Genomic DNA, 23,807 nt, shown 5'->3' on the forward strand with positions numbered 1-23,807 from the left:
TGTGAAAAGAGCACATGAACTCACTTGTGTCAGTTATAATCAGTCATAATCAGTCAGTTTTTGCTCATTTTTGTGCTTGGTTTTCTGTATTTTGGCTGAACAAATGACCCCTTTACTACTGGCAGGGATCAGACTGGTCAAAAATAGGGACACCTGGGACATTTCTTGTATAAAACTGGGTCAAATCACTGGTTTTGGATCAATCTAATGGGACAGGGGTCACAGGCCTCGAAACTGGGACTGTCCAGGGTAAATGGGGACGTCTGGTCACACGATATGGAACATACTAAGTTGCCAAATGTTGTCAAATTCACCAAATTGAAGTCAGAATTATAAAATATGAGAATATGCCTAAATGACATATTCATAATAACTTGAAATATCAACATTTAAAGCGGATGCAACAGATTCAGGGGTAACAAAGTGCGTTTTTCATGATAACTGGAGCAAATCTTAGCAGGTATGATCGGATACTGCGCCACATGTGACTTTATGCAGAAAGAGACAGAAGAAAAGCTGAGAACAACAAGATCTGATGTTCAATGGATCTCCACAGTGACAGTCTGCTCTGGTTCTGGAAGTTTTTGAGTTTTTCCATTCATTTTTCCCATAGACTTTTGGAAAATTCAGATTTCAAGATTTCAATGGGATCGCGGAGGCTATTTTAATAGATCCACGGTTAACTAATGCTAACTAATATCCATAAGGCTGTTGTTTTAAGTCCAAAAAGGCTGTTAAAAATGCACAATTCTGCCAAATGTTTTAATAACGTCGCCGTTTGTAAAGTTTCAGAAACAGAAGCAAGCAGCTGATTATCCCTGAACAAGCTTTTAAACTTTTAATGTTCACTTTTTTGGGAATGATGCTATGTACGCCTTATGGAGCTAATAGTCCAGCTAACAGAGAGGAAGCTAAAGAGGAAAGAAAAATTATGCGCGCCAACAGGGTGACAGGAAATCCTTTTATTTGAACTTAAACGCTCGCCTGTAAATAGGTTATCTTTTCTGCTGCCACACAGACTTGCATTACTCAAGCTCGCACAAAACTCTCCTCCACCAAGTTGTAAGATTGTCTTTTATGTTTTGTACACATTGAATCCATTGCTAATAATTTCTCCAAGCGCTGAGGCGTGATGAAGAAGAAGATTAATGTTTGTGTTTGCTTTTAGAGTGATTATTTGACAGCTTTGAGATTACATTTCTGTTTAAAAGCCATAGGGCAGTGAGTGGAGTTGGCGCTGCAGTGCACATTATGATGTCCAGACTCCAGACAGGCTACAGTAGTTATTGTTGTTCTGTTTTTAGATACAGACAGTGCTGGTAGTATTATTGTAGAGCTGGAGCGTCTGAGCTCTCACAAGAATCACCTTTCATCTTCAGCAATGACTCTTGAGTTATCAAGAGATCAAGCACTATGTGGAGGAGAGACACAATATGTAGAAGTCAAGAGTACTTTTATATAGTTCAGAAATCAGATAGTCAATCGAGTGGAACAAAACACTAAATCACCTTTTCTTGCTACTAAAATGTGTATGTGGAGTGTTAATAACATTGTCTACTGTTCCTAAACCTGTTTTGGCATTTTTTGTGCAAACAGGGTAAATTTGGAGTTTTCTGGTCAAACACTGTAAAAACTGAGCATGTGCTGCCTCTAGTGGCCACTGCATTTTCAAGCACTACATAACATCACGCAGGACTGCCCTGTTTAAATCCAGGTGTTTCGATTTACAGTAAGTCAGAAGTGTGGATAGCTGTGAGAGATCACACTGTTCCTGTTTCAATGTTTCATTTTTTATATTTTTAGTAATTATAAACAATACAAGGTTTTATCTTCAGAAGAATAATTTCTATGATATCCATTTTCTTCCACTTATTAAGGGCCGCTTCACAGGGGCAGCAGTCTAAGCAGGGACTCCCAGACTTCCCTCACCCCAGACACGTCCTCCAGCTCCTTCAGTGTGACCCCCAGGTGTTCCCAGACCAGCCGAGAGGCAGAGTCCCTCCAGCGTGTCCTGGGTTTCCCCAGGGCATCCTCCCAGTGGGACAAGTCCAGGAGGCATCCGGTGCAGATGCCTCAGCTGCCGCCTCTCAACATGGAGGAGCAGCGTCTCTACGCCAAGCTCACCCTATCACTAAGAGAGCGCCCAGCCACCCTGCAGAGGAAACTCATTTTGAACACTTGTATATACAATCTTACCCTTTTGGTCATTAAAGCTCATGACCAGAGGTGAGAGGAACATAGATTCACCGGTGAATCGAGAGCTTTGCCTTTTCACTCAGCTCCTTCACCACAACAGTCTGATACAGCGACCACATCTCTGCAGACGCTGATGATATCCATTTTCTGATATGTCTCCCTCCTCTGTACAGGTGCGAACAAGCACAAAGAAATCAGGTTATTTGCTGTTTACGTGTCATTTCAATCTGCAGATAATTTTCTGGCGTTTTGTACACGACAGAATGGCCCTGATGTTTTTCTCGCGATGCAGTGGTGGATGTGAGTGATTTCTTTTATTTACCTGGGAGTCTGCAGGAAGCGCTGCTTGCAGGCTGACAGGTACCCACTGCTTGATGGCTTAAGCTGTGAAAACACGGCATGCATTGTATTTTTATTTTTTTTCCAAGTCAATCAATTTGTTGTTCCACATCTGAACCAAAGTGTCAAACATTACTAAAAAGCTGTAACACTGTCACTTGTTATTAGACATGAATATGTCTGAATATCAAAACAATACTTACATGATTCACACTGGAATGACGTGGAGCCAACTGTAAAACAAAGTCCCACGACGGTGACGGCTTAAGGCACTGGTTCCATCTGTTTTACAAAAGCGTGTGAATAAATTATAAGTTCCTATATCTGTTTATGTCTGTTCTGACTGCTAACACTCTTCATACTCTCTTGTCATTCTCTAAGGGCCTGGCTCATTCCAAGTTAATTTACCAGCAAAATGAGCAGAGACTCAAAGATGCAACCCATGGCTTTAGTTGAAAAAAAGAAAAAGACAGAAAAAAGCCACGACAGGAGCTATTTTTATATTTTCTGAACAATACGCAGTGCATTAATAACCCCTTATAAAATGGTGAAATTACGGATGCTAATCTTGAAGCTAAAAGTAATTACCTGGTACGTGCTAAAAATAATTGACAGAAGAGCTTCTTATGTTTCTTCCAGTCTGTCTTCTGGAAGACTGTTCTATAGCTCAGAAAAACTAACAACGAAAGAGGCAGCTTTTTCAGTTATTTACAGCTCCAAGTGAAGCGTCAACACTGTGCTATTTTACTTCAACAGTGGAAATCCTCCAAGATCATCAATCAACAGACAAAAGAGTGTAGTTTGACACATGTTGGAACAATACATCTTTAGCCCAAGCAGTGTATTAAGCCGTCACACTGGAAGCCTCAATATTAAATCAAGTTTAGACCAAAATGAAAAGCAAGATACTGGAATAATTTAGTAGAGGCTCCTTATTGCCCACTCGCTCATGCATGTTTTGAAGTTGAAGGCTTGGGCTTAAGTACTGTCTATTATACAGGATTTACGAGGCTTTTCTCTTCCCATTTTCATATCACCCTGTTCTATAAGATGGTTGCAACTGCTCAATATCAGGCAGGCATGATTCAGCACTTTAACTTTTATGCCCAGCCGTGCACACTGACCTCCATATACACCTATGGCCATGTTAATTATTCAACATGTTTTCATGGTATGGGTGCTGAGTCGCTCTAACTTCTCGTGGCACTAGGATTATTTGACGCTGCGTTATGAAGTGGCCGGCTTTAATATTGTATAAAGCTCTTGGTGGTTGTCATGAATTCCTTTGACTCATATTAAGAGCGGTCCTTGAGCTACAGATTAAAACTCTTTAGACTATTCTAAATAAAACATCAAAAACTAAGGCAGGGAAAGTATTTGTGCTCTCGGGCTTGCAAAGTTTGGGATAAAAGGCATCCTGCATTTTGGTTTATAACTCGGTTTTCTGCTCTGTGTGTGTCAGGAGCTGGAGGGTGGTCTCCCCTGAGCTCAGACTGGTACCAGTGGCTGGAGGTGGATCTGGGAGAGCGGACCCAGATCACAGCCGTGGCCACACAGGGGCGCTACGGCAGTTCTGATTGGCTGACGGCCTACCTGCTGATGTTCAGTGACACGGGACATAACTGGAGGCAGTATCGACAGGAGGACGGCATTGGGGTGAGTAGAATGAGAATGTGGAATAGTAGAATTGTAATTTAAAGATGCACTGTGTCCATGAAGATGTTACTTTCCCACAGTTTAGTAATAATTTTTTTAGTGAAGTTTTTGAGCAATAAACATACCTGTAATTGAAAGAAAACAAGATGATTTAATCCTTTAATATTTCAAGCAAAGCAATAACATCTACATAGACATAAAACAGATACACACAGAAGGACAGTGTGACATGGAACATGCAACATGATTATTACATTATTGGTACATGAAAAGATTATGAGATCTTTTTTTATTTGACATAAACTAAAAGTGAAATTCAGTTATATTTTTGAAGCGACACATTACTGAACTAAAACTGTTTTGAACCAGGAAGTACTTCACACATAAGTCCATGCTCGTGTCAATGCTCAGGTCTCTGGCTCCTGTGGCTCAGAGAATAGACTTTAAAGTAGCTCTGTTTGTGAACAAGTCTCTCCATGGCCCAGCACTAAAGTACATCTCTGACATGTCAGTGCCATATGAACCATCTCACACTCTGAGGACTTTAGGGGCCGGCCTCCTGCTGGAGCTCAGAGTCAGGGCTAAACATGGTGTTTCCGTTTTATGCAGCTAAAATCTGGAACAGTTTTCCTGAAGAGGTGAGACAGGCCTCTACTTTGATAATGTTTAAATCCAGGCTCTAAATGGATCTTTTTATCTGTGCATATGACTGAAAGGTTTTTATTCTGCACTCTTCTCTTTTAATTTAAATTTTATGATGATTTTTATGGATTGTATTGCAGTTTTAATCTCTTTCTTATTCTGTAAAGCACTTTGCATTACTTTGTGTACAAATGGTGCTGTACAAATAAAGTTGCCTTGTTTAAATTACCTCCTCCTTAGAAACTAGAAACTAGTCCCAGTATGTCAGGCTATGACATTTTCCTGGTTCAATATATGTATAAATGTATCTATATCCAAAAATGGTATACTGTTTTGGCATTTGCATACCGTATATTGTGGCCCTAAATGCAAAGTGGAAGTTTTATATGAGCTCGTAGAATAAATTTGCATATATAATGTAGCAGACATTTAGCTGCAGCTCCATGCATGACTTCAGTTGTCTTATGTTGTAAACGTAATGAGCCTCTCCTTGTTATTAACAGTAAATTAGCGTTTTATTATGCGCTCACTGACCTGATATACTTATGAAGCTTTAACATGCAACAGAGCAGCAGATGTGTAGTGGAGGATTTACATTTATTGAAATTAGTATAGAGTTACAGGGTTGTTATGTTCTTATATGCATTAAGCCCAATAAAGCCACATGTCAAAAAGGCTGCACTTACTTTTTAACAGACCAAGGAATTAGCATCTCATTTACTTACACAATTGCTTTTAAAATGTATTCTTCACCCGCGGGCTCTGTAGCACTCTGTGTTAAGTGCATTACGCTGAGAGTGTATGCGGAGGCAGTCAGACGTTACCTTGTAGACAGACAATTCTCCCTATTAAAGTGATGTCGTGTAGAACAGCTTCAATTTTAAGTTGATGAGAGGTAAGGCTCTCGCAGTGAGGGCAAAGTGAATGTCAAGCTAAGATTCCTTCATAGGGACTGGGGGAGTAGAAAAGGCTTTAGAGCTTGTGTTGATTCCACAGTCGCTATAAATCGGGCTAAATCCGCAGCGCGTCTCGTCCGTCTCTCCAAAGCTCCATATTAGTCAGCCTGGTTTATTAAGGCTTTCGGGCAACAAAGTCATCGGCTGAGCTGCTTCATCAGTCACTATTCCTCCAGGACTTTTCTCCTTTAAGCGCAGAGGCCAGAGTTGAGTGGAGCTGAGTAATGCTCTTTCATTCACTGCTCCTCCGTGCGCCTGTCTTTGAACGGGTGCCACTAAGGTGAGCCGCAGCAGATGGTGGTGGAAGTGCTCTCCTAATAAGGGAAGAAAGATTCATTTAGACTGGATTAGTAGCAAATATAAAAGCAGGCGTCGCTTCCTGAGAAATACGAACAAAATGGTTGAAAATGTGTTTTTAATGTAGAAAGTAAAAAAAGCATAGTGCTCATTGAAAGAACAGACTGTTTATTGACTGGCTGTGTTTTGAAGGAAATCACATATGAAGGTTAAGTGAAACACACAATACATTTGTGCGGTCATAATGCTTTTGAAAGTGCTATGGGGGACGGTCATTTAACAAATCAAAACATTTTCTTTTTCATTATTTATTTCCACATTAACAAACTCCATATTTGAGATTCAGGTTTGGTTGAACATAATAGAAGAGAAAATTCAGTCAACCCCATTTGGCCTTCAGGCTTCGTGACTATAAAGCTATTAAAAAGTCCATTAGTCATTTTTCTGTGATGCCTGTCACCTTCAGTTGGCCATCATCTGCATTTACTAAGACGTTTCTGTGGGAAACACTGCTCCTGCCTCACCTCCTAAACCTCTGTCTCCTTCTCCTCATTTCCGTCACTTTCTCTGTTAATTAAAAGCTCCCAAAGGAAGACTGTGTATCCAGGCTTGGCCATATATCAAACACCTCTCTCTGAAGGTTAGGCTGTGCTCTCCACACACCTGTTCAAAGACACAGAGCTGAACTTGATGATCTGCACTTTTGTGCAGACACTTCTTTTATTAGCATTGAAGACTTGTGCTAGAATGCATTGTTAAACTTTATATTCAGGTGAGTATTGGAAAAAACTCGACATGTGCTATAGGATGGAGGAGGTTAATAACTATTATTCTCCATGGACCAAGTGTTTACCAAAGCATCAAACACATAAAACTACAACTTGTGCTTCACAAATCTAATTTTCTACCTGATTGAGAAGGCATTCAGTAGGAACGTGGCCTTATCTCCACACCATTCCTTTCATTAAAGAGGAAAATCAAACGCATCAGTTCTCACACATGCCTCTGGGACCAGGGCTCAACCTCAAAGAAAAGATGAAAAGGGAAATGTTCACTTATAGAGAAGCAGGTCTGACCAAAAGGGACTTATATTGAAGTAAAAAGGTGGTCATTGCTGTAACAAATAAACAACTACAGTGTGTGGTATTTTCAGATGTTTTCTGGAAACACTAATGCAGACAGCGTGGTTCAACACAAGCTGCAGCAGACGGTCATCGCTCGATACCTGCGCCTCATCCCACTGGACTGGAACACCAACGGAAGGATCGGACTCAGGATCGAGGCGTATGGATGTCCTTACTGTAAGTATTGAAACACCATGTGGCAGACATGACACCGTGTATGCTTAAGCCACTAACGTGTCCTCTCGAGCTGCCTGCAGTTTCCTGGCTTTGACCTAAATTGCTCATAATGAAGCAAAGGGAAATAGAACAATTGCTTATAGTGGAGCGTTGTCCATGGTGCGCACTGCCTCAGGATCACAGCAACCTAAATTGAACTAAGTGGTAAAAGTATTAGAAGGAGACCAAAAGTAAAGGAAGAATCTCGGCCAACCTCATAATTTACACCCCCTGAGCGACGCCTAATGGAAAGATGAATGAAATTTGATGAGCACGACATATATTTTAGTGAAAGCAAATAGACTCTAATGCAACAACAAAGAGGCATATACTGATTGCCTAGTGAGCGGTGGGTGGTCTCGCGATGGGGACACTAATCAATACATTTCAGCTGACATTTCACGTTTGATGCCTGACTAGTGCAGCCTTTATAGATCGCCTTTGGTCTTCTGCTCATCCAGGCTCTAATCTTCCCCCTGCACTGTAAAGGAAAGACCCTGTGGCAAAAATGAAACTCCACTGATTACAGATTCTTTAGTTCGTCACGGTTGAGGTATATTTCACAACGACATTGATATTTTTTCAGACTCCGATGTGGTCAGCTTCACAGGTCGGAGCAGTCTACTCTTCAGGCTCAGTCCTAAACCCACAATGGTCAAACAAAGTATTTCCCTCAACTTTAAAACACTGAAGAACTCCGGTACGTTGCTCCACGCTGACGGGCTAAGTGGACACAGCATCACTCTGGAGCTGGAGAAGGGAAAGCTGGTTCTGCGTCTGCAAACAGGTAAGACCCAGAAAATCATCAGATAAGAAATAGAAGCACGCGGTCCAACAATTAGTGCTATTTTTAGTGTCAGTGCCTTTGCTAGATAGAGCCTGGATATTACAGACTCCAGCCACCCACCGTAGGCTAATTAAAAGTGCAAAGATTTTGGTGTAGGCCACAGTTTCTCTCTGAATGCTAATGGTGAGGTTCTAAGGGTTTGCTTTTTACTGTTTCCTTGTCTAGGTGATAGCAATCAATTCTAAAAAATATGATTGAAACTAGATGTTTACTGCAGCAAGTATCTACTCAGAAAAAAATAAAATAAAATACGTAGACTGGACCTTTCCTGAAGAGTTTTAGAAAAGCGTCTCTCTCCCTGTCAGATCCTCTCAGCCTTTAAAACAGTTTAGATTAGACTGATGACTTTTATGTGAAGCACTTTGGTCAGCTGAAGTTGTTTTAAATGTGCTATAGAAATAAATCTGAATTGAATTTGTCTTGATCTATATCAGACCTGGTATTAAACTAAAGTTGAAGACAGAATGAACAGTGGAAATCATCTTTTTTTTTTTTTTTAATTATATTACATTGTGTTTTCATAAATCTGACCATGTAACCCTAACTATTATTATTATTATTATTATTATTATTATTATTATTATTATTATTATTATTATTATTATTATTATTATTATTATTATTATTATTATTATTATTATTATTATTATTATGTATTTTATTTGTTTGTTTTTTTTTATTTCTTCTTTTCCCTGTGAAGTTTGTCTAGTTCACAAATAACTGCTTGTATTTCACAAATCCATTACAAACTCAACCCTTAAAACACTGAAAATTACAAAAGAGACTAGTTACTTGTGAAATGAATTTACACTCTTACCATTTCATTAATGGGTCCACAGCCTTAATGCCTGTTTTGGTGCCTTGTTTCTTTGTGTACACCTCCGTCTGCAGCACTTAATGTTTCACACTTAGTTCCACTCTGTGGCCTGGAGATGTCCAAATGGCTATACAAGATATTGGCTTATTAAATAGCATGCACACTCCCCATTATAATTCATTTTTATCTTCCCTAAAATGCATTAAAATGTTAATTTAGACTTTTGCAGCTCACACATTATAAGTTGATGGCATGGCTTACTATGGAGAATGTGGATTATAGCCGCTTCAGTGCAGCCAACTCTGGAGCTCTCTAGAGTTTGAGCCAGTGGAAGTGACAGAAATTGATTTGTGCTTTTGAAATTACTTTGGCTGCATGTCCAAATGTCATAACTGTAATCAGCATGCCCACTGTTTTATTTCTGCATCTCATTCTGTCGCAGCAGTGTTCTCCGACACACACTCCAGTGATTACAACTGAAATGTGAAAGTTAAAACCGGGTTAGAAGGATTTTCATTTACACAGATCAGATATCACGACCTCCGGAAAGTGTAGAGAATAGTACAGAGCGGTGTTTATTATTTTACATGTTGTCCTTTTGTATAGTTTGTTAGATGCAGGAGAAAATGTCAGGTCTAATTAACGATGTGAGATAAAAGTGTGGACTGAAAATGCACAGGAGGATGACTAATCCAACAGATGAGGTAGAGGTCAAACGGCCCCTGGACCATCCTACGGTTCAGTTAGTGACAGATGAGCACTATAGCTGGACTATATACACCTTTATTGCACTAGAGGTACAATACCATTATATGCTCAGCTGTTGAAAGACGTTACCATGACAGCTGTAGACTTTAAAATAATAAAACTACTTTTTAATTGTATTTCACGGAGTAGTTTTCAAACCCCATATGTTAAATGGCCCATACTACACTGTTTTCTAATCAAAAACATACCTGGAATCATGTTTTGTCACATTCACGCATGTTTAACACTTTCTCTCAAACTGAAAACACTCTGTTCCACCTTGTGATGTCATGTGGTAATACAGGAAGTGCTCCACTGTGTTTTCAAACTCCATACACTTTATAATTTCAGTCCTGGAATTGACAATTTCTACTAAATTAAAGGGAAAAGGCAGCGGTTACCTTAAAAACTATGACTTCACTATTTTCTAATCTATGTCAACAATAAAAAAACACACCTGGAATCGTGTTTTGTCACATTCACGCTTGTTAAACACTTTCTCTCAAACTGACAACACTCTATTCCACCTTGTGATGTCATGTGGTGATACAGGAAGTGCTCCAAAGTGTTTTCAATCTCCATACACTTTATAATTTCAGACCTGGAATTGCCAATTTCTACTAAACTAAAGATAAAACGTAGATGTTAACTTGAAAACTACCACTTTGTGACATCACAAGGTGGAACGGAGCATTTTGAGCTTTGCAGATATAGACAGACATGACTTAAACATGTGTGAATGAAACAAAACACAACTCCGGGTATGATTTTGATGCGGTAAAAACATTCTAACATGTCTTAAATCTCACAAGAGTCGATTTTACGTAATATAGGACCTTTAACTCTTACTTTAGTGATATATTTTACAGTGTAACAGTTCTTTTTCTTGAGTCAAAATTGGATTACTCTTCCTTTTCATGTCAACAATATCAAATGATGAGTAATTTCTTGGACTATGACTTTGAAGTGATGTTTTTTGGCTGCTCTAGACACCTATTACTTAGACCTTCATGCTTTTGGGGGTTTGTATCAGTGCTGCAGTTGTCTTAACATTTTATATTTGACAACAATTCTACAAATGTGTGAAGAATGAGGTGCAGACAGGTTGCAGACTATGGCTTTATTGTGTACAGGTAAGATGTATCAGCCTCTTGATCGGGGCGTTTTCTTTAATATCTTTACTAATATTCTCCGTATTGTTGGTGTATGATTTACTGCTTCTGCGTCTAGCTTTTATTTTGAGGTTTTCACAATGATTTATAACAGTGTTTTTATTGTCTCCTCTGTTATCAGGGTGTAAACAAACAGATACATCCCCCGCTGGTGTCAGGGAGAGCCAGCTTTGCGTAATTTTACTGCCCACAACTGCCTCGTTTTATCAGCCGGGAGAGATCTGAGTGATCAGCTACACCACAACTCAAACTGATCTTCCAGAAGTCGTCCTCTTTATGCTAATTGCCATTCAAAATAAATAGCCATGAATACAAATGGGTGATTGTTGTGGGAGTTTTGAAAAGTGAAAATTGGTTGTGACTGATTTCGTTTCTTTGGAAGACGATGAACATAAATTGCAGTGTTTGATTCGGAGAAAAAGGTAATTTCAGAAGCGTTTCGACAAGTAACACTCGTAACATTTCGGAATTTGAAAGCAGCCATCTTGTTTGTGTTCTGTTTTTTTATACGTGATCCATCCTTATCAGCGAAGCCCGAGGAAACTGGTAAAACAATTACATCAGTTTGTCATCTGGTAAGAGCTGTCAATAACGGCAAAGCTAATTAGATCCAGAGTTGCCGTGAATGCTTTTTTTCCAAAGCAGACGCCGCATGATTAGGTGATATAGCCTCGGGGAACTGCATGGAATAATTTAACATTGTGGAAATAAGTGTTCAACATTTTTAATACTTTTTTTTTTTTTTTTTTTTTTTTTACGAACCCGGAATCGCTGAATTATTAAAAAAGAGTCTAAAATTGTGTCACCCCACAGTCTGGCTGAATGAAAAATGCATTGAGTCTTGTATGATGCTGTCTGAATGTAATTGGATGTTATAAAACGTGTTTGGATTAAATTAAAATGTCTCCAGACCAGAACAATAAAACGGTGACAAAAGACATTTTCAGAATAAAATGTTTAAGCTGTGCACAAAAGCCCTGGAATAAATGAGTGATAAGGATTCACTTCGTTAAGATTTAAAGATTGCCTGAACAGCTAAGGAGACTTTACTACTTCTTTAACAAAGTTTTCGAGCTTTGGTGGGCAGTATTTTTGCTGAATTTGGGCAGAATTTCTATAATGGTCTCATGGCTGTGACCTAAGACTTATAAAAATGTCTGCAGTTCCTCTTTCCTTAAAGTTTCGATTGTACTGACCGCAGGCGGGGAAGAGCAATAACTTTGGACTTATACATATATTTATACAGCCGTCAATAAATCGGCGCAGTTAAATTCTAGTACTCGTTATATTCGAAGTATGAAACGCACTATATATTCAGCTCATTTCTTACACGTGGAATGAAATGATGCGAGTATTTTAATTGAGGAAATTATGTATAAATGGACGACAGAACCTTGGCTGGTGGAGTGTTTGTCCACTGATCTGAAGGTTGACGGTGCGATTCCAGCTCCCACAGATGAATGCTGTCGTCATGTCCTTGGGCAAGACACTTAACCCGCCTCGCCCCAGTGTCTGTGTGCACTGGTGTGTGAATGTGTGTGTGGATCTGTGTGTGTGGATCTGTGTATGTGGATCTGTGTGGTTGATTGATGTAAAGTGCTTTGAGTGCCTTGAAGGTGGAAAAGGGTTGTATAAAAATGGGACATATTGCCTCTAATCTATAATGACTTCAAGAAATACATTAAAAAAACTCTGTCTCTCTCTCTCACTGTCTTACCCTCTCTCGCTCTCACTCACTCTTGCGTTTTCTCTTGCTCTTTTGCACTATCTCTCATGTACTTTCTCGCCCTTCCCTCACTCTCTTACTCTCTCTCACTCTGTCTCTCTTTGGTTGGTCTCATTCTTTTACTCTCTCGCTCTCACTTTTTCTCTTGCTCTCTTGTGCTCTCTCTCTCTCTCTCTTGTGCACTCTCTGGTTCTATCCCTGGCTTTCTAATTCTCTTACGCTGTCTCTCACTCTCACGCTCTCCCTCTCTCTGTCTCTCTCACTCTGTCTCTCTTTGGTTGATATTTCACGCTCTTGTGCACTCTCTCTCATTCTCTCACTCTCTCTCTTACTCTCGCTCTCACTCGCTCTCGCTTTTTCTCTTGCTCTCTTGTGCTCTCTCTCTCTCTTTTGTGCACTCTGGTTCTATCCCTGGCTTTCTAATTCTCTTACGCTGTCTCTCACTCTCATGCTCTCCCTCTCTCTGTCTCTCTCGCTCTCTCTTGCTATTTCTCACACGCTCTCTCTCTCTTGCACTCTGTCTCTCACTCTCTCACACTCTTTCTCTTGCATTCTCTCAAGCTCTCTCTTGCTCTATCTCTTGCTTTCTCACACTCTGTCTCTTGCTCTCTCTCTCTAGCTCTCACTATCACACTCTCTCTCTCTTGCTCTCACACTCTCTTTGTCTCATGCTGTGTCTTGTTCTCACTCTTTCTCTCACACTTTCACTTTGTCTCACGCTTTTTCTTTCTCTCAGACTGTTTCTTGCTCTCAGTCTCTTTCTGTCACACTCTCTCTTTGCCTCATACTGTCTCTTTCTCTCTCACTCTCTTTCTCTCACACTCTCTTGCTCTCTCTCTTTTTCTCATGCTGTTTCTTTCTCTCATGCTGTCTCTTGCCCCCACTTTCTTTCTCTCACACTCTCTTTCTCTCATATTCTCTCTTTCTCTCACTCTGTCTCTTTCTCTCACACTCTCTTTCTCTCACACTTTCTTTCTCTCACAGTCTCTTTCTCTCACACTCTCTCTTTCTCTCACTCTCTTTCTCTCACGCTCTCCCTTTCTCTCACGCTCTCTCTTTCTCTCATGCTGTCTCTTTCTCTCACACTCTTTCGCTCACTCTCTTTCTCTTTCTCTCACGCTCTCTCTTTCTCTCACGCTGTCTCTTTCGCTCACTCTCTTTCTCTCACGCTCTCCCTTTCTCTCACGCTCTCTTTCTCTCACGCTGTCTCTTTCTCTCACACTCTTTCTCTCCCACTCTCTCTTTCTCTCACACTCTCTTTCTCTCACACTGTCTCTTTCTCTCACTCTCTTTCTCTCCCACTCTCTCTTTCTCTCACGCTGTCTCTTTCTCTCACTCTCTTTCTCTCCCACTGTCTCTTTCTCTCACGCTGTCTCTTTCGCTCACTCTCTTTCTCTCACGCTCTCTCTTTCTCTCACGCTCTCTTTCTCTCACGCTGTCTCTTTCTCTCACACTCTCTCTCTCCCACTCTCTCTTTCTCTCACGCTGTTTCTTTCTCTCACGCTGTCTCTTTCTCTCACGCTCCCTTTCTCTCGCTCTTTCTCTTTTTGATAGTCCTCTCATTTATATTTAATGTCTTAAGTGCATTTTGTTGCTACTTTACCTGCGTCTAAGTAGAATACGACAGCTTGTATATCAGATTCCTGTCAGCGAACCAAAAAAAAAGACAGAATTATGGCACTCTGTTCCTTGTTTTCTTTCGTCAGATTTCTTCACATCCCTTTAGTGTTAATTTGGCTGCTAACTTCGCTTTTTGGGTCAGTTTCTGCGGCAGATGTAGCTCAGGTTGTAAATGAGTTCCCCAGGTGAGGCTCCTTGAGGAAAACCACCACGTTTCCATGGTTTAGAACTTTAGATCAAAGCGAGACAAAACAACCCTGAACGCCAGTAAACAACAATGGAGCAAATAAGAACGCAGTCTCCCGTTTCCTTCACAGTGACAAGACACGGGGACAACTTCTCAATGTGCGTGTGCGGATGGGATATGTCACATCGTGGGGGACTAAAACCATGTCCCTATGACAGACGTGGGTTAAAAATGGTTAAAGTTAAAGTTCAGGTTAAACTTAGACAAATAGTGACTCTGTTTAAGGTCACCATCTCCAGAAAATGAACGTAACGCGATGTAACGTCCCCAAAGAGCATGCAATCCAACGTGTGTGTATGTCCGTGTGTGTGTTTTTTTTAAGGAAGTTTCATGTGACATCGTTATTGTTTCTTGTTTTGAAGGCAGAGGCGTTTCTCCTGCCAGTCGACACCTGGTCTCCCTAGGCAGCCTTTTAGACGACCAGCACTGGCATCATTTTGTTGTTGAGCATCAAAGCACACACCTCAACCTCACCGTGGACAAAAGCACTCGGTGGGTCCAGATCCCATCAAAATTCTCCCACTGGGACCATGACCAGGTAGGCCTATCCTGTCCAAAACACACAAAAAAATAGCACATCGACACGGTTTCTTTCCTGTCTTAATCTGATATTGTGGTTCTTTTTTCTTCCCTTTGTAGATCAGCGTGGGAGCAGATCCGGTCCTGGGCTCGCAGAGGTCAGCGCAGCCAAACCGAAACTTCCATGGATGTTTGGAAAATGTGATTTATAATGGACTGCACCTGGTTTACCTCGCAAAACAGAGCGACCAGCGGGTAACTGTGCAGGTGAGCTGGATCTCCTTTAAGTTTGTGGATAGTTTCACGGCTCTAACTGCTGCGTTTGTCCTTCTGTCGTTTTGTGCTACTGTGAATGAAGCTGTGAGCGTTTATTACTGTGTTGCATTGGTCAATTTGAGTAATAAAAGCGTGTTCACCTTATTCCCGGAGTTGCCGTGGGCGCCGCCATCGTCATTCGGGTTGTACTATTTAGCTTGGGGCTGCTGATCTTGACAGCAAAGACGTTCTATAAAGACCACAGAGCCGTTTTAAAGCCTCACAGAGTTGACCGGTTGATCACGTTTTGCACAAATCAATCTACTTTATTTCATATTTTAGCTGCAAAACTTTTCCGATATTCTCCATTGAACTGAATGAGACCCCCACTTTACCGGAAGTGCCGACACAAAGAACAGTTTAGTCGCATTTACTGCAAAAGTGGGCGGGGCTGGATAAGGTTAATACCCCTGGTTCTCGAGCTGTGATATGTGCAGCATTTATAGTTCGGGATTCCTCTGCAGTTTAAACATTTGCAGAATTCCGAGTCAGTCTGAGTGTCCTTGTAGTTTTTAGTCCCATTTTTGTCCTGGTTTAGTTTAGTCTAGACGTAGAATAATCCTGTTTTAGATCTAGTACTTAGAAAATGTCTTGTTAGGTTCTATATATTTGCTTAGAGTGATTTTAGTCAGAGCAAATACTGTTTAGACTATATATTTCCATGGTAAACTTCACCAAAAAGCACAGAGCCTTGTAGCTTGCATGTTCTTAGCAAAACATGTCTTTTTTTGTTTTGTTTTGGTACAGTTTCCTCCACGATACAATGTGAACTGGCATCATTAAATCACCCACAGCGAGTCGTTGCAAATGGTCATATTTTTGCAGTTGGTTGAAAAACACGTGGCGCCGTGCCCGTCACCTTTAAACTGGATTCTAAAAAATAAATCTAATCGTGCACCCTGCTGGATAACATGTTTTACAAATCAAATAAAAAAGAAATAAATAGCGCTTTTGGCTGGCTCACATGGACCAGCCAGTAAAAATGGTACAAAGCCGAGGTCTGGGGAGAGAGGGTGACACCGAGTGAGACGTGTGCACCTCTGAGGCTCGCTGCACTACAGACATAATGGGCATTTGGTTTTTTTAATTTTCTGCCCTTTTACAAAACTGTCCACCTGTACCTGGAGCTAAAAACAAACAGTTTCCTTCCAAGACAGCCAAAAGATTATGTTTGTCATCACGCTGTTTGCAATCCAGTGAATATGGAACTTGAACTTGAGGCTTAATTTGATCAGGAATAGATTGCAAAAACTATAAAACACTAAATTGAAAGCAACACCATCGTTTGATAATATAAAGTGGGTTAAAATGGGTCAAATTCAACCTATTGGAGCATGGAACAGATGCAAGAAGTGCGCATTGGCAGTACAAAATTACTATTAGAAAGCAGCTATTTATTTACCCTTTTGCTTTACATTTTATAGTCAAATATTACCACAACAGACTGCGTTCCTCTTACTGTTTATCTCCTAATTACACCGGTCCAATTTTGAGCTTATATAAAATACTTCCTCCGAAAAGCATTTACGTTTTTGCCTCTACCTATGTTTTGAAATTGCACTTGCGCCGGTTTGTGCATGGAATGTTTGGTCCTACATGTTTGTGTGCCTAATGGATTGTGTCAAGCTAATGCACAACAGCACTGACTCTCTAAGGTACTCTCATCTTCAGCCTGCATTATGGCGTATCGCTTTAACTGCCCCGCAAAGAGCTTTTAGGTTTGATCAAGTGTCACTATGCTGCAGCGAGCCACTGAAAATAGAACCCCACACTCCCAACAGAAATCTGGATTCAATATATCAGCCTCACTTGCAAAGATGTACGATTAGCGCGATTAATACTGCTCAGAGTCGTCGGCCGGCACACTGAGATGACCAGCTGCTGTTCTCCATTTGCACTGCCCCCCTTCTGCCAGACTCGGTACTCCCGCTTATGTCCCTACAGCGGTTTGTCCGTGACCTCGGCAGACTGTTGAGTGACATTGGAGTACGGGTTCACTTCCACTTCTTCTCTGTCACACTATTATCATTATGGTAATACTTGGTGCTCTTTAAGGAGACCTGCTGATGAGATCTCTGCGCGTCAGGGCACCTCCGCACGCCCTTCGCAAATTAATTCACATTCATGCATTATCATGTTTGGACTCTTCCTCCCTAATCACTTCTCCTACACTCCTCTCCTCTCAGGGCAATGTCACCTTCTCTTGCGTCGAGCCCGTATCTGTTGCCATGACGTTCAGCGGTCCTCACAGCCTCCTCTCGTTGCCGTGGACGATGGAGACGGCATCGATGGCCTCATCAGTGGGGCTTCAGTTCAGGACGTGGGACAGAGAGGGGCTGCTGCTCACTTTTGACCTTCCGAAGCAAGGAGGAGTCGTGTGGATTTATCTGAGCAGCTCTAAACTTTGTCTGAGACTTTATAAATCGGGAAAGACTCAACAAGAGCTTACAACAGGTTAGAATGATGATAACAGAAGCGATTTACGCGCAGATTGTGTCATTTTTATTTCAGATTAGACATTTTAAAGTGAAGAAGAAACTACGCTCAAGTTAAGTTGAAATTGATGAGTTTTAATATCACAGTCGTTATGATTCTGAAATAATTTAACAGTCAGTAGATGCTGTAGCTTGTCACTAGTGATGGAAGAAGAACTCAATTTTGTTATTTAAGTAAAAGTACAGATACAGGAGCAAAAAAGTACTCAAGTAAAAGTATCACATGAAAAAAGGAACTTAAGTAAAAGTATTAAAGTATCTGTTTAAAAATGTCCTTAAAGAGTAAAAATATTCCGCAGATTTTGAGATACAACAAAGCTTCAAATGGAGTGAGTCTGATACAGATTTGTGCTGAATTTTGTTCAACAGAAGCAACTGAATTTATAGTTTTTTTTCTAGCAGTTTTTATTTGTATATCTTTGTTTGCTCAGATTATGAACTTGGTTTAAAAATAAACCCTCAGTCTTTTCAGCAGGTCTCAAACAATAATAAATAAATACCTTTACTATTCAAAAATGTAGTGGAGCAGAAAGTACAGATACTGCTCTCAAATGCAGTTAAGTAAAAGTAACTACATAAAGTACAGATACCTAAAAGTTTTGCCTAAGTACAATATTTTACTGCTTGTACTTTATTACATTCCACTACTGCCTGCCCTTTGGAAAGAGAATTAACGCACCAGTGAAAGAATGTGGAGTGGGGCTTATTTGCTTTTGTCGTGTTTTGAATGTCCCCAAAAGGTAAATCTGACCATTTATTTGACCATTTCTGTCACTGCCAGAAAACTGCCAGACTCCTTGTCCCGGTGAATACATAAAGTTTAGTGTCTTTTAAATGAACAAACAACCAAATGAACAGACAATCCAGCAACTCGAAATGAACACAGGGACAACAACGAACTTCAGGTGCGGGGAAAACAGGGAGGCAGCAAACAAAGGACCGGAACACCAAATTGGACTGGGGATTACCAAAACAGAGGCAGAACTGTGACAATTTCTAAAGTGGAAGTAAATTACTATCTCATATTACCAGATTCAGATCCATCTTTATGTCAGTCAATAAATACCAGCACCATTCTCACCTCACTACACTAAACATAAGTACTTTCTCAAACACTGCTTGCATAATGTATGGGCTTATTCAAATACATTTAGACACTATTAGCAGTGTGCTGTTAAATATAAATGAACCTTTATAAACCTTCATGTGTGTTCTTAGGGTCATCTCTAAGTGACGGACAGTGGCACAGTATGGAGCTCATCTCCAGACGAGGTCATGTGACTCTGACAGTGGATGGAGACGAAGGCGCCTCGGCCTACACCAACACACCTATAACAATCACGAAAGGAACACACTTGTATTTTGGCGGTACGGCGCTGAATGCTGCTTGTGGTTTTAATATTCTAAAACTACGCAGTCCCTTCTGTGATGTGACACCGTCTTTGATTTGACCCTGCAGGATGCCCCATTGAAGACAGTGTGGAGGGGTGCAGGAACCCTTTTAGTTCATTTCGAGGCTGTATGCACTCCCTGGTGGTAAACAACCAACCTGTGGACCTCATAATGGTGCAGGAGAGGCTTCTGGGAAATTACAGTCAGCTGCAGATCGACATGTGTGGCATCGCTGACAGGTTCGTGCTGTCTTATGAGCACCTATACATCCATACTGCGCTACGAGGATCTAAATGTGTGATTTTTGTTGACAATGTTTTGTTGTTACTGTTGCGAATCCACTCTAATCCCATCCGTATACAGCAGCATGTATTTTGAGATAAAGTATAGATTACTAGACGACATCGGCTGGGATCCACGTGGAAATGTGACACCTTTGTTTCAGGATCAGTGTTTCCCGAAATATTTTAGGAACACAATCCTGTTATTGTTTTGTCATTGAGTATCATGGGCTTTTCCACAGCAGGAATGGTGTTTTGTTTTCTTTGTGTTGTGAAAATGTAATTTATATCTGAAGCAGTGGTGCGATATGGACCGATCCAGACAGAAAACACATACACACGATGCTTATTCTGAGCTACCGTTCGACAGAGATCAAAGCCCTGAAATAACTATGGCGGAAAAAGCAATCTCTCTTTTCCCTCTTGGTCGCCACCAAATCCTCATTGAACCCCCAGTATTTTATCTCGGGCCAATCTCTGTGGCTCAGTGTGATTTCGTTTGGAAGAATTTGGGGATATTTTCGTACAAAATGACTGACAGTCTGTAAAAAGCTTTGGCCCAGGGAAGTATGATTTGCCTTGTTGGGTTTCTGCCTCTGATTGTTTTCATCAAAGGATAATAATTATCATCTTCACAATAACAACCTCTGCAACAACTCATTTGCGAGTCAATTTTCAGAGGATTAGTGAAAGGAAAAGTTGATAAAAAGTGAGAATTGTGTTTGATCAAAAAGCTGAAAAACGATCTAATGTGTATAATTATAGCTTTGGAGTGTTAAAAGTGGCCGTATGTTATTATTACTGTGGAGCTTTTATACATTGTCAAAATAATCCATTAGAAAAGGTGAGTTAAAGTTAAACAAAGTCCATATTTCAGCCTTGTATTTAACACTGTGCTTAAAAAGGAAAGTTACATTTTATCTACAAATACTTAGACAGTACTAAACCTTCTTGTCAAAGCCTGATCTCGTCACTTCACCCACATTGCGTAGTATGAAAGTGATGTTTTTATGAGTGTTGGCGATGATCAGAGGGGCCAATGGCACAGATCGGCAGCCTCGTTTCCATCAGTCTACTCCAGGGCAGCTGCGGCTACAATAGGAAATGAATAATGCACGAAATTGTCAAGCGACTTTGAGCATCTGGAAAACTATTATTATCAAAATGTTCCAAACAAGCAGATACACGGTTATTTTTTCCGAACAATAGTTGAAACAATTAAGTGTAATTCATTGTCCCCACTCACCGCATCACAAGAGAACGACAAAAACAAGTCTCTTCAGTACTATTCATTATTAATTACCACCATTCCGCTGCCCAGACAGGATGGCCTTATAAGACACTTTATTCTCCCGTGTCCTTTTAATTGGTTGTTTAACTGCGCTAATGCCAGGTCAAACCACGGGTCTCTTTCGTCCTTTGTGCTCTTACTAAATCAATATAATCACAGCACCTAAATGGCAGCTGCAATCATATTAATGTTTTGGAAATTCAGTGACTTTCAAATAAAGATTATATTTGACCTCTTCGCTAATGCACACGCTCTCATTTGTGTTTGTGCTGAAAACGCATAATTGCAGATAAGCCGCGTTACATCACTTAATAAAATTTCAATATTAGTCGCACATTAGCACCGCGTTCCGACCGCACATCTGTTCCTTTATACGCCAAAAAGCTGTTAAAGATGGAACTTTAAAATCTCTCGCGAAATGTTGAGTCAGGGCTTTCTCAAACTGCAGCAAACGATTAAAAATACATGCTGCTTTAGCTGTCTGCTCCTCTGTGTGTCTTTGCCAGCGCAATCTGCTGACCCCGTTTCCCCCTGCAAATATGTTTACACAGTTACTGCTACACCATTCATCTCAGCCCGCACCCCCTTTGTTGCCAGTTGCTCCTAATTCCCAGCTCCCCCAATCCTCCATTTCCTATCAGAGTAACTCATCTCCTCCACTCACTCCCTTCACCGCAAACTGCTCATCCCAAGGCCAATATAACCCAATTACACGTCGAAGCAAGGAACAACCTAAAAAAACTCCAAATCGGTTACTTCCGTTTAATTAAACCTAAAACCGATCCTCTCCTGTTGTCGTTAAAAGATGAAATTTTTACCTTTATTAACTTCTGAAATGCTCTAGGCTAAAATAGTTTAATTTCTTTGTGCCAGCGAAGCCTAAAGTTATCCAGAAACTATTTAAAAGCACCCTCAGAAAGAAGCCATGCTGTTTCAAAAGGTGACATATTATTTCATTACAGTGATGAAAGCAGCGGTACAGATGGAGAGACCCCACAGTACAATATTAAAGCGAACAGTTCAAAGTTAGCGGTGGAGTCGCTGCTATGAAAGTTCTCTCTTCGCATTATGTGTTAAAATATAATAGGCTTTAGAAGATTTTTGGAAAGTTCTGTCATCTTGCCTGGTCTCTGCCTAAAATAAAGGTTGTCCATCCAGTTTGTAGATGTGTAGAGTGCAAGTTTATCTTTGAAGAGCTGATAAGTTTAGTTATTTGCTTTCTGCGTATTTGAATCCTGACGTTTCATTATTTATTTTTCATATCTGATTCTCATAGAACTTGTATTTGAAGACCTTTTTCCACCATGATGCAAAAAGTCACACCGGCATATTTTAAGTTTCTAATAAACCCGAGGAAGTTGACATTATTTAAGAGTTAATTGCCAAGTAGTTTCTTTTTTTGGATCTGGATTGTATATTGTTTAATGTACTGCCAAATTAGTCTTTACGTTTAAGACTAGACTGAACTGTCACCTCTTCTCCCTGGTATTTAATACAAGCCAAACAGGATATCTTGGTGTTTTATTGTTCATTTCCTATGCATCGCGTTATCTTTTGTTTTTCGTTGACTTTTATTTGAGGCACTTTGGTCAGCTGAAGTGGTTTTAAATTCACTGTATAAATAAACTTGAATTGAAGCGGACAGTTTAAGAGGATTGACCTGCGCTCGTGTCTGTGTTGTTGGTCCACAGATGCTCTCCGAGTCACTGTGAACATGGCGCCAGCTGCAGTCAGTCCTGGAGCACCTTTCACTGCAACTGCTCGGGCAGCGGCTACAGCGGAGCCACCTGTCACAGCTGTAAGTCCCACAATGCACTCTGATCAGGCCGTGATCAAACGCTACACAGTGTCGATGTGTGTGTATGTGTGTGTTCGGGCTCTTTTAACTCCCAGTCCCTCAGGCTTTGTTGTGGCAAGAGGTCAGGCTTAGATCAAATCCCTTCACTATCTTCAGGGTTATGTGAGCCACAAGCTCAAAGTGATGGACAGGAGATTAAGGCGTCAAGAAAAACAAGGTTTAAACTCACAAGAAAAGTCGACTTTAATGAAAATTTTAAATGTTTCAAATGGAGTTCTGTTTATGTGATTGAAAAATATTTACCAAGAAGTTACCCGTTCTTACAGCAATCTTATTTTTTATTCCTGCGTCCAGCTGTGTCAACCCTGTCATCGCTGACTGACAGGTTTGCCTGGATTTGCAACTCCTAAGTGAAGGAAGAAGCTTTATGGAATGAGCTTTATACGTATGTGCTGTGCTGTATAGCATATAGTATACCCAAGATCCTTGTCAGATCTCACAGGCTAAGCAAGGCTGGGCCTCGTTAGTACTTCAACGAGACACCGCTGGGAAAATCAGGTGTCACTGACACTTCACCCACATTGTCTAGTATGAATGTGGTGTGTGTGACTGTTGGTGGCAGTTGGAGGGGCTGATGGTGTAGATTGGTGGCCTCGCATCTGTCAGTTAAAAATAACCTGTGTAAAATAACAACCGATGGTGGTCCGATAGTGGGTCACTATCGCACCAATAGTTTGGGTTATTGTTTTTGGGTCATTTTTTCTACTCAATTCTGGGTTATACTTAACTAGTCTGCTGGGTTAATGCTACCAAAATGTATTATGTCCACCACAGTGCTATTTAATAAATATCTGTTAAGAAAAAGCATTTTTGTAAATAATTGCATTCAAAACATGTCACACGATTAACAGCAGCACATTATGAATTCAGCAGTGAAACATTCATTGTCCTTGGTGAAGTGACAGAAGCTTGAGCGCTGAGTTGGTTTATCTCAGATCCCGGATTCAGTCGCAGGAGATTCCACTGTGTGAACAGTGTTTACAGGTCAAATGTATTTGATGACACTTCTTCTACAAGGACTTTATAAAATATAATATTATTTAACATAACACTT

The 23,807-nt window shown here is 40.5% G+C and overlaps 1 protein-coding gene across 1 annotated transcript in view; it reads left to right on the forward strand.

Annotated features, from left to right (window-relative positions):
* cntnap3 (contactin associated protein family member 3) overlaps positions 1-23,807 on the forward strand; it is a 46,986-nt gene that overhangs the window by 12,895 nt on the left and 10,284 nt on the right. Inside the window, exons 3-11 of the mRNA XM_033980038.1 lie at positions 3,998-4,191; positions 7,240-7,387; positions 8,013-8,213; positions 14,965-15,140; positions 15,242-15,388; positions 17,623-17,890; positions 19,150-19,299; positions 19,391-19,562; positions 22,587-22,693. Coding sequence (XP_033835929.1) covers positions 3,998-4,191; positions 7,240-7,387; positions 8,013-8,213; positions 14,965-15,140; positions 15,242-15,388; positions 17,623-17,890; positions 19,150-19,299; positions 19,391-19,562; positions 22,587-22,693 — 1,563 coding nt within the window. The remainder of the gene's footprint in view (positions 1-3,997; positions 4,192-7,239; positions 7,388-8,012; positions 8,214-14,964; positions 15,141-15,241; positions 15,389-17,622; positions 17,891-19,149; positions 19,300-19,390; positions 19,563-22,586; positions 22,694-23,807) is intronic.

Source organism: Periophthalmus magnuspinnatus, chromosome 15, assembly GCF_009829125.3.
Source record: "Periophthalmus magnuspinnatus isolate fPerMag1 chromosome 15, fPerMag1.2.pri, whole genome shotgun sequence".
Taxonomy (NCBI): Eukaryota; Metazoa; Chordata; class Actinopteri; order Gobiiformes; family Gobiidae; genus Periophthalmus; species Periophthalmus magnuspinnatus.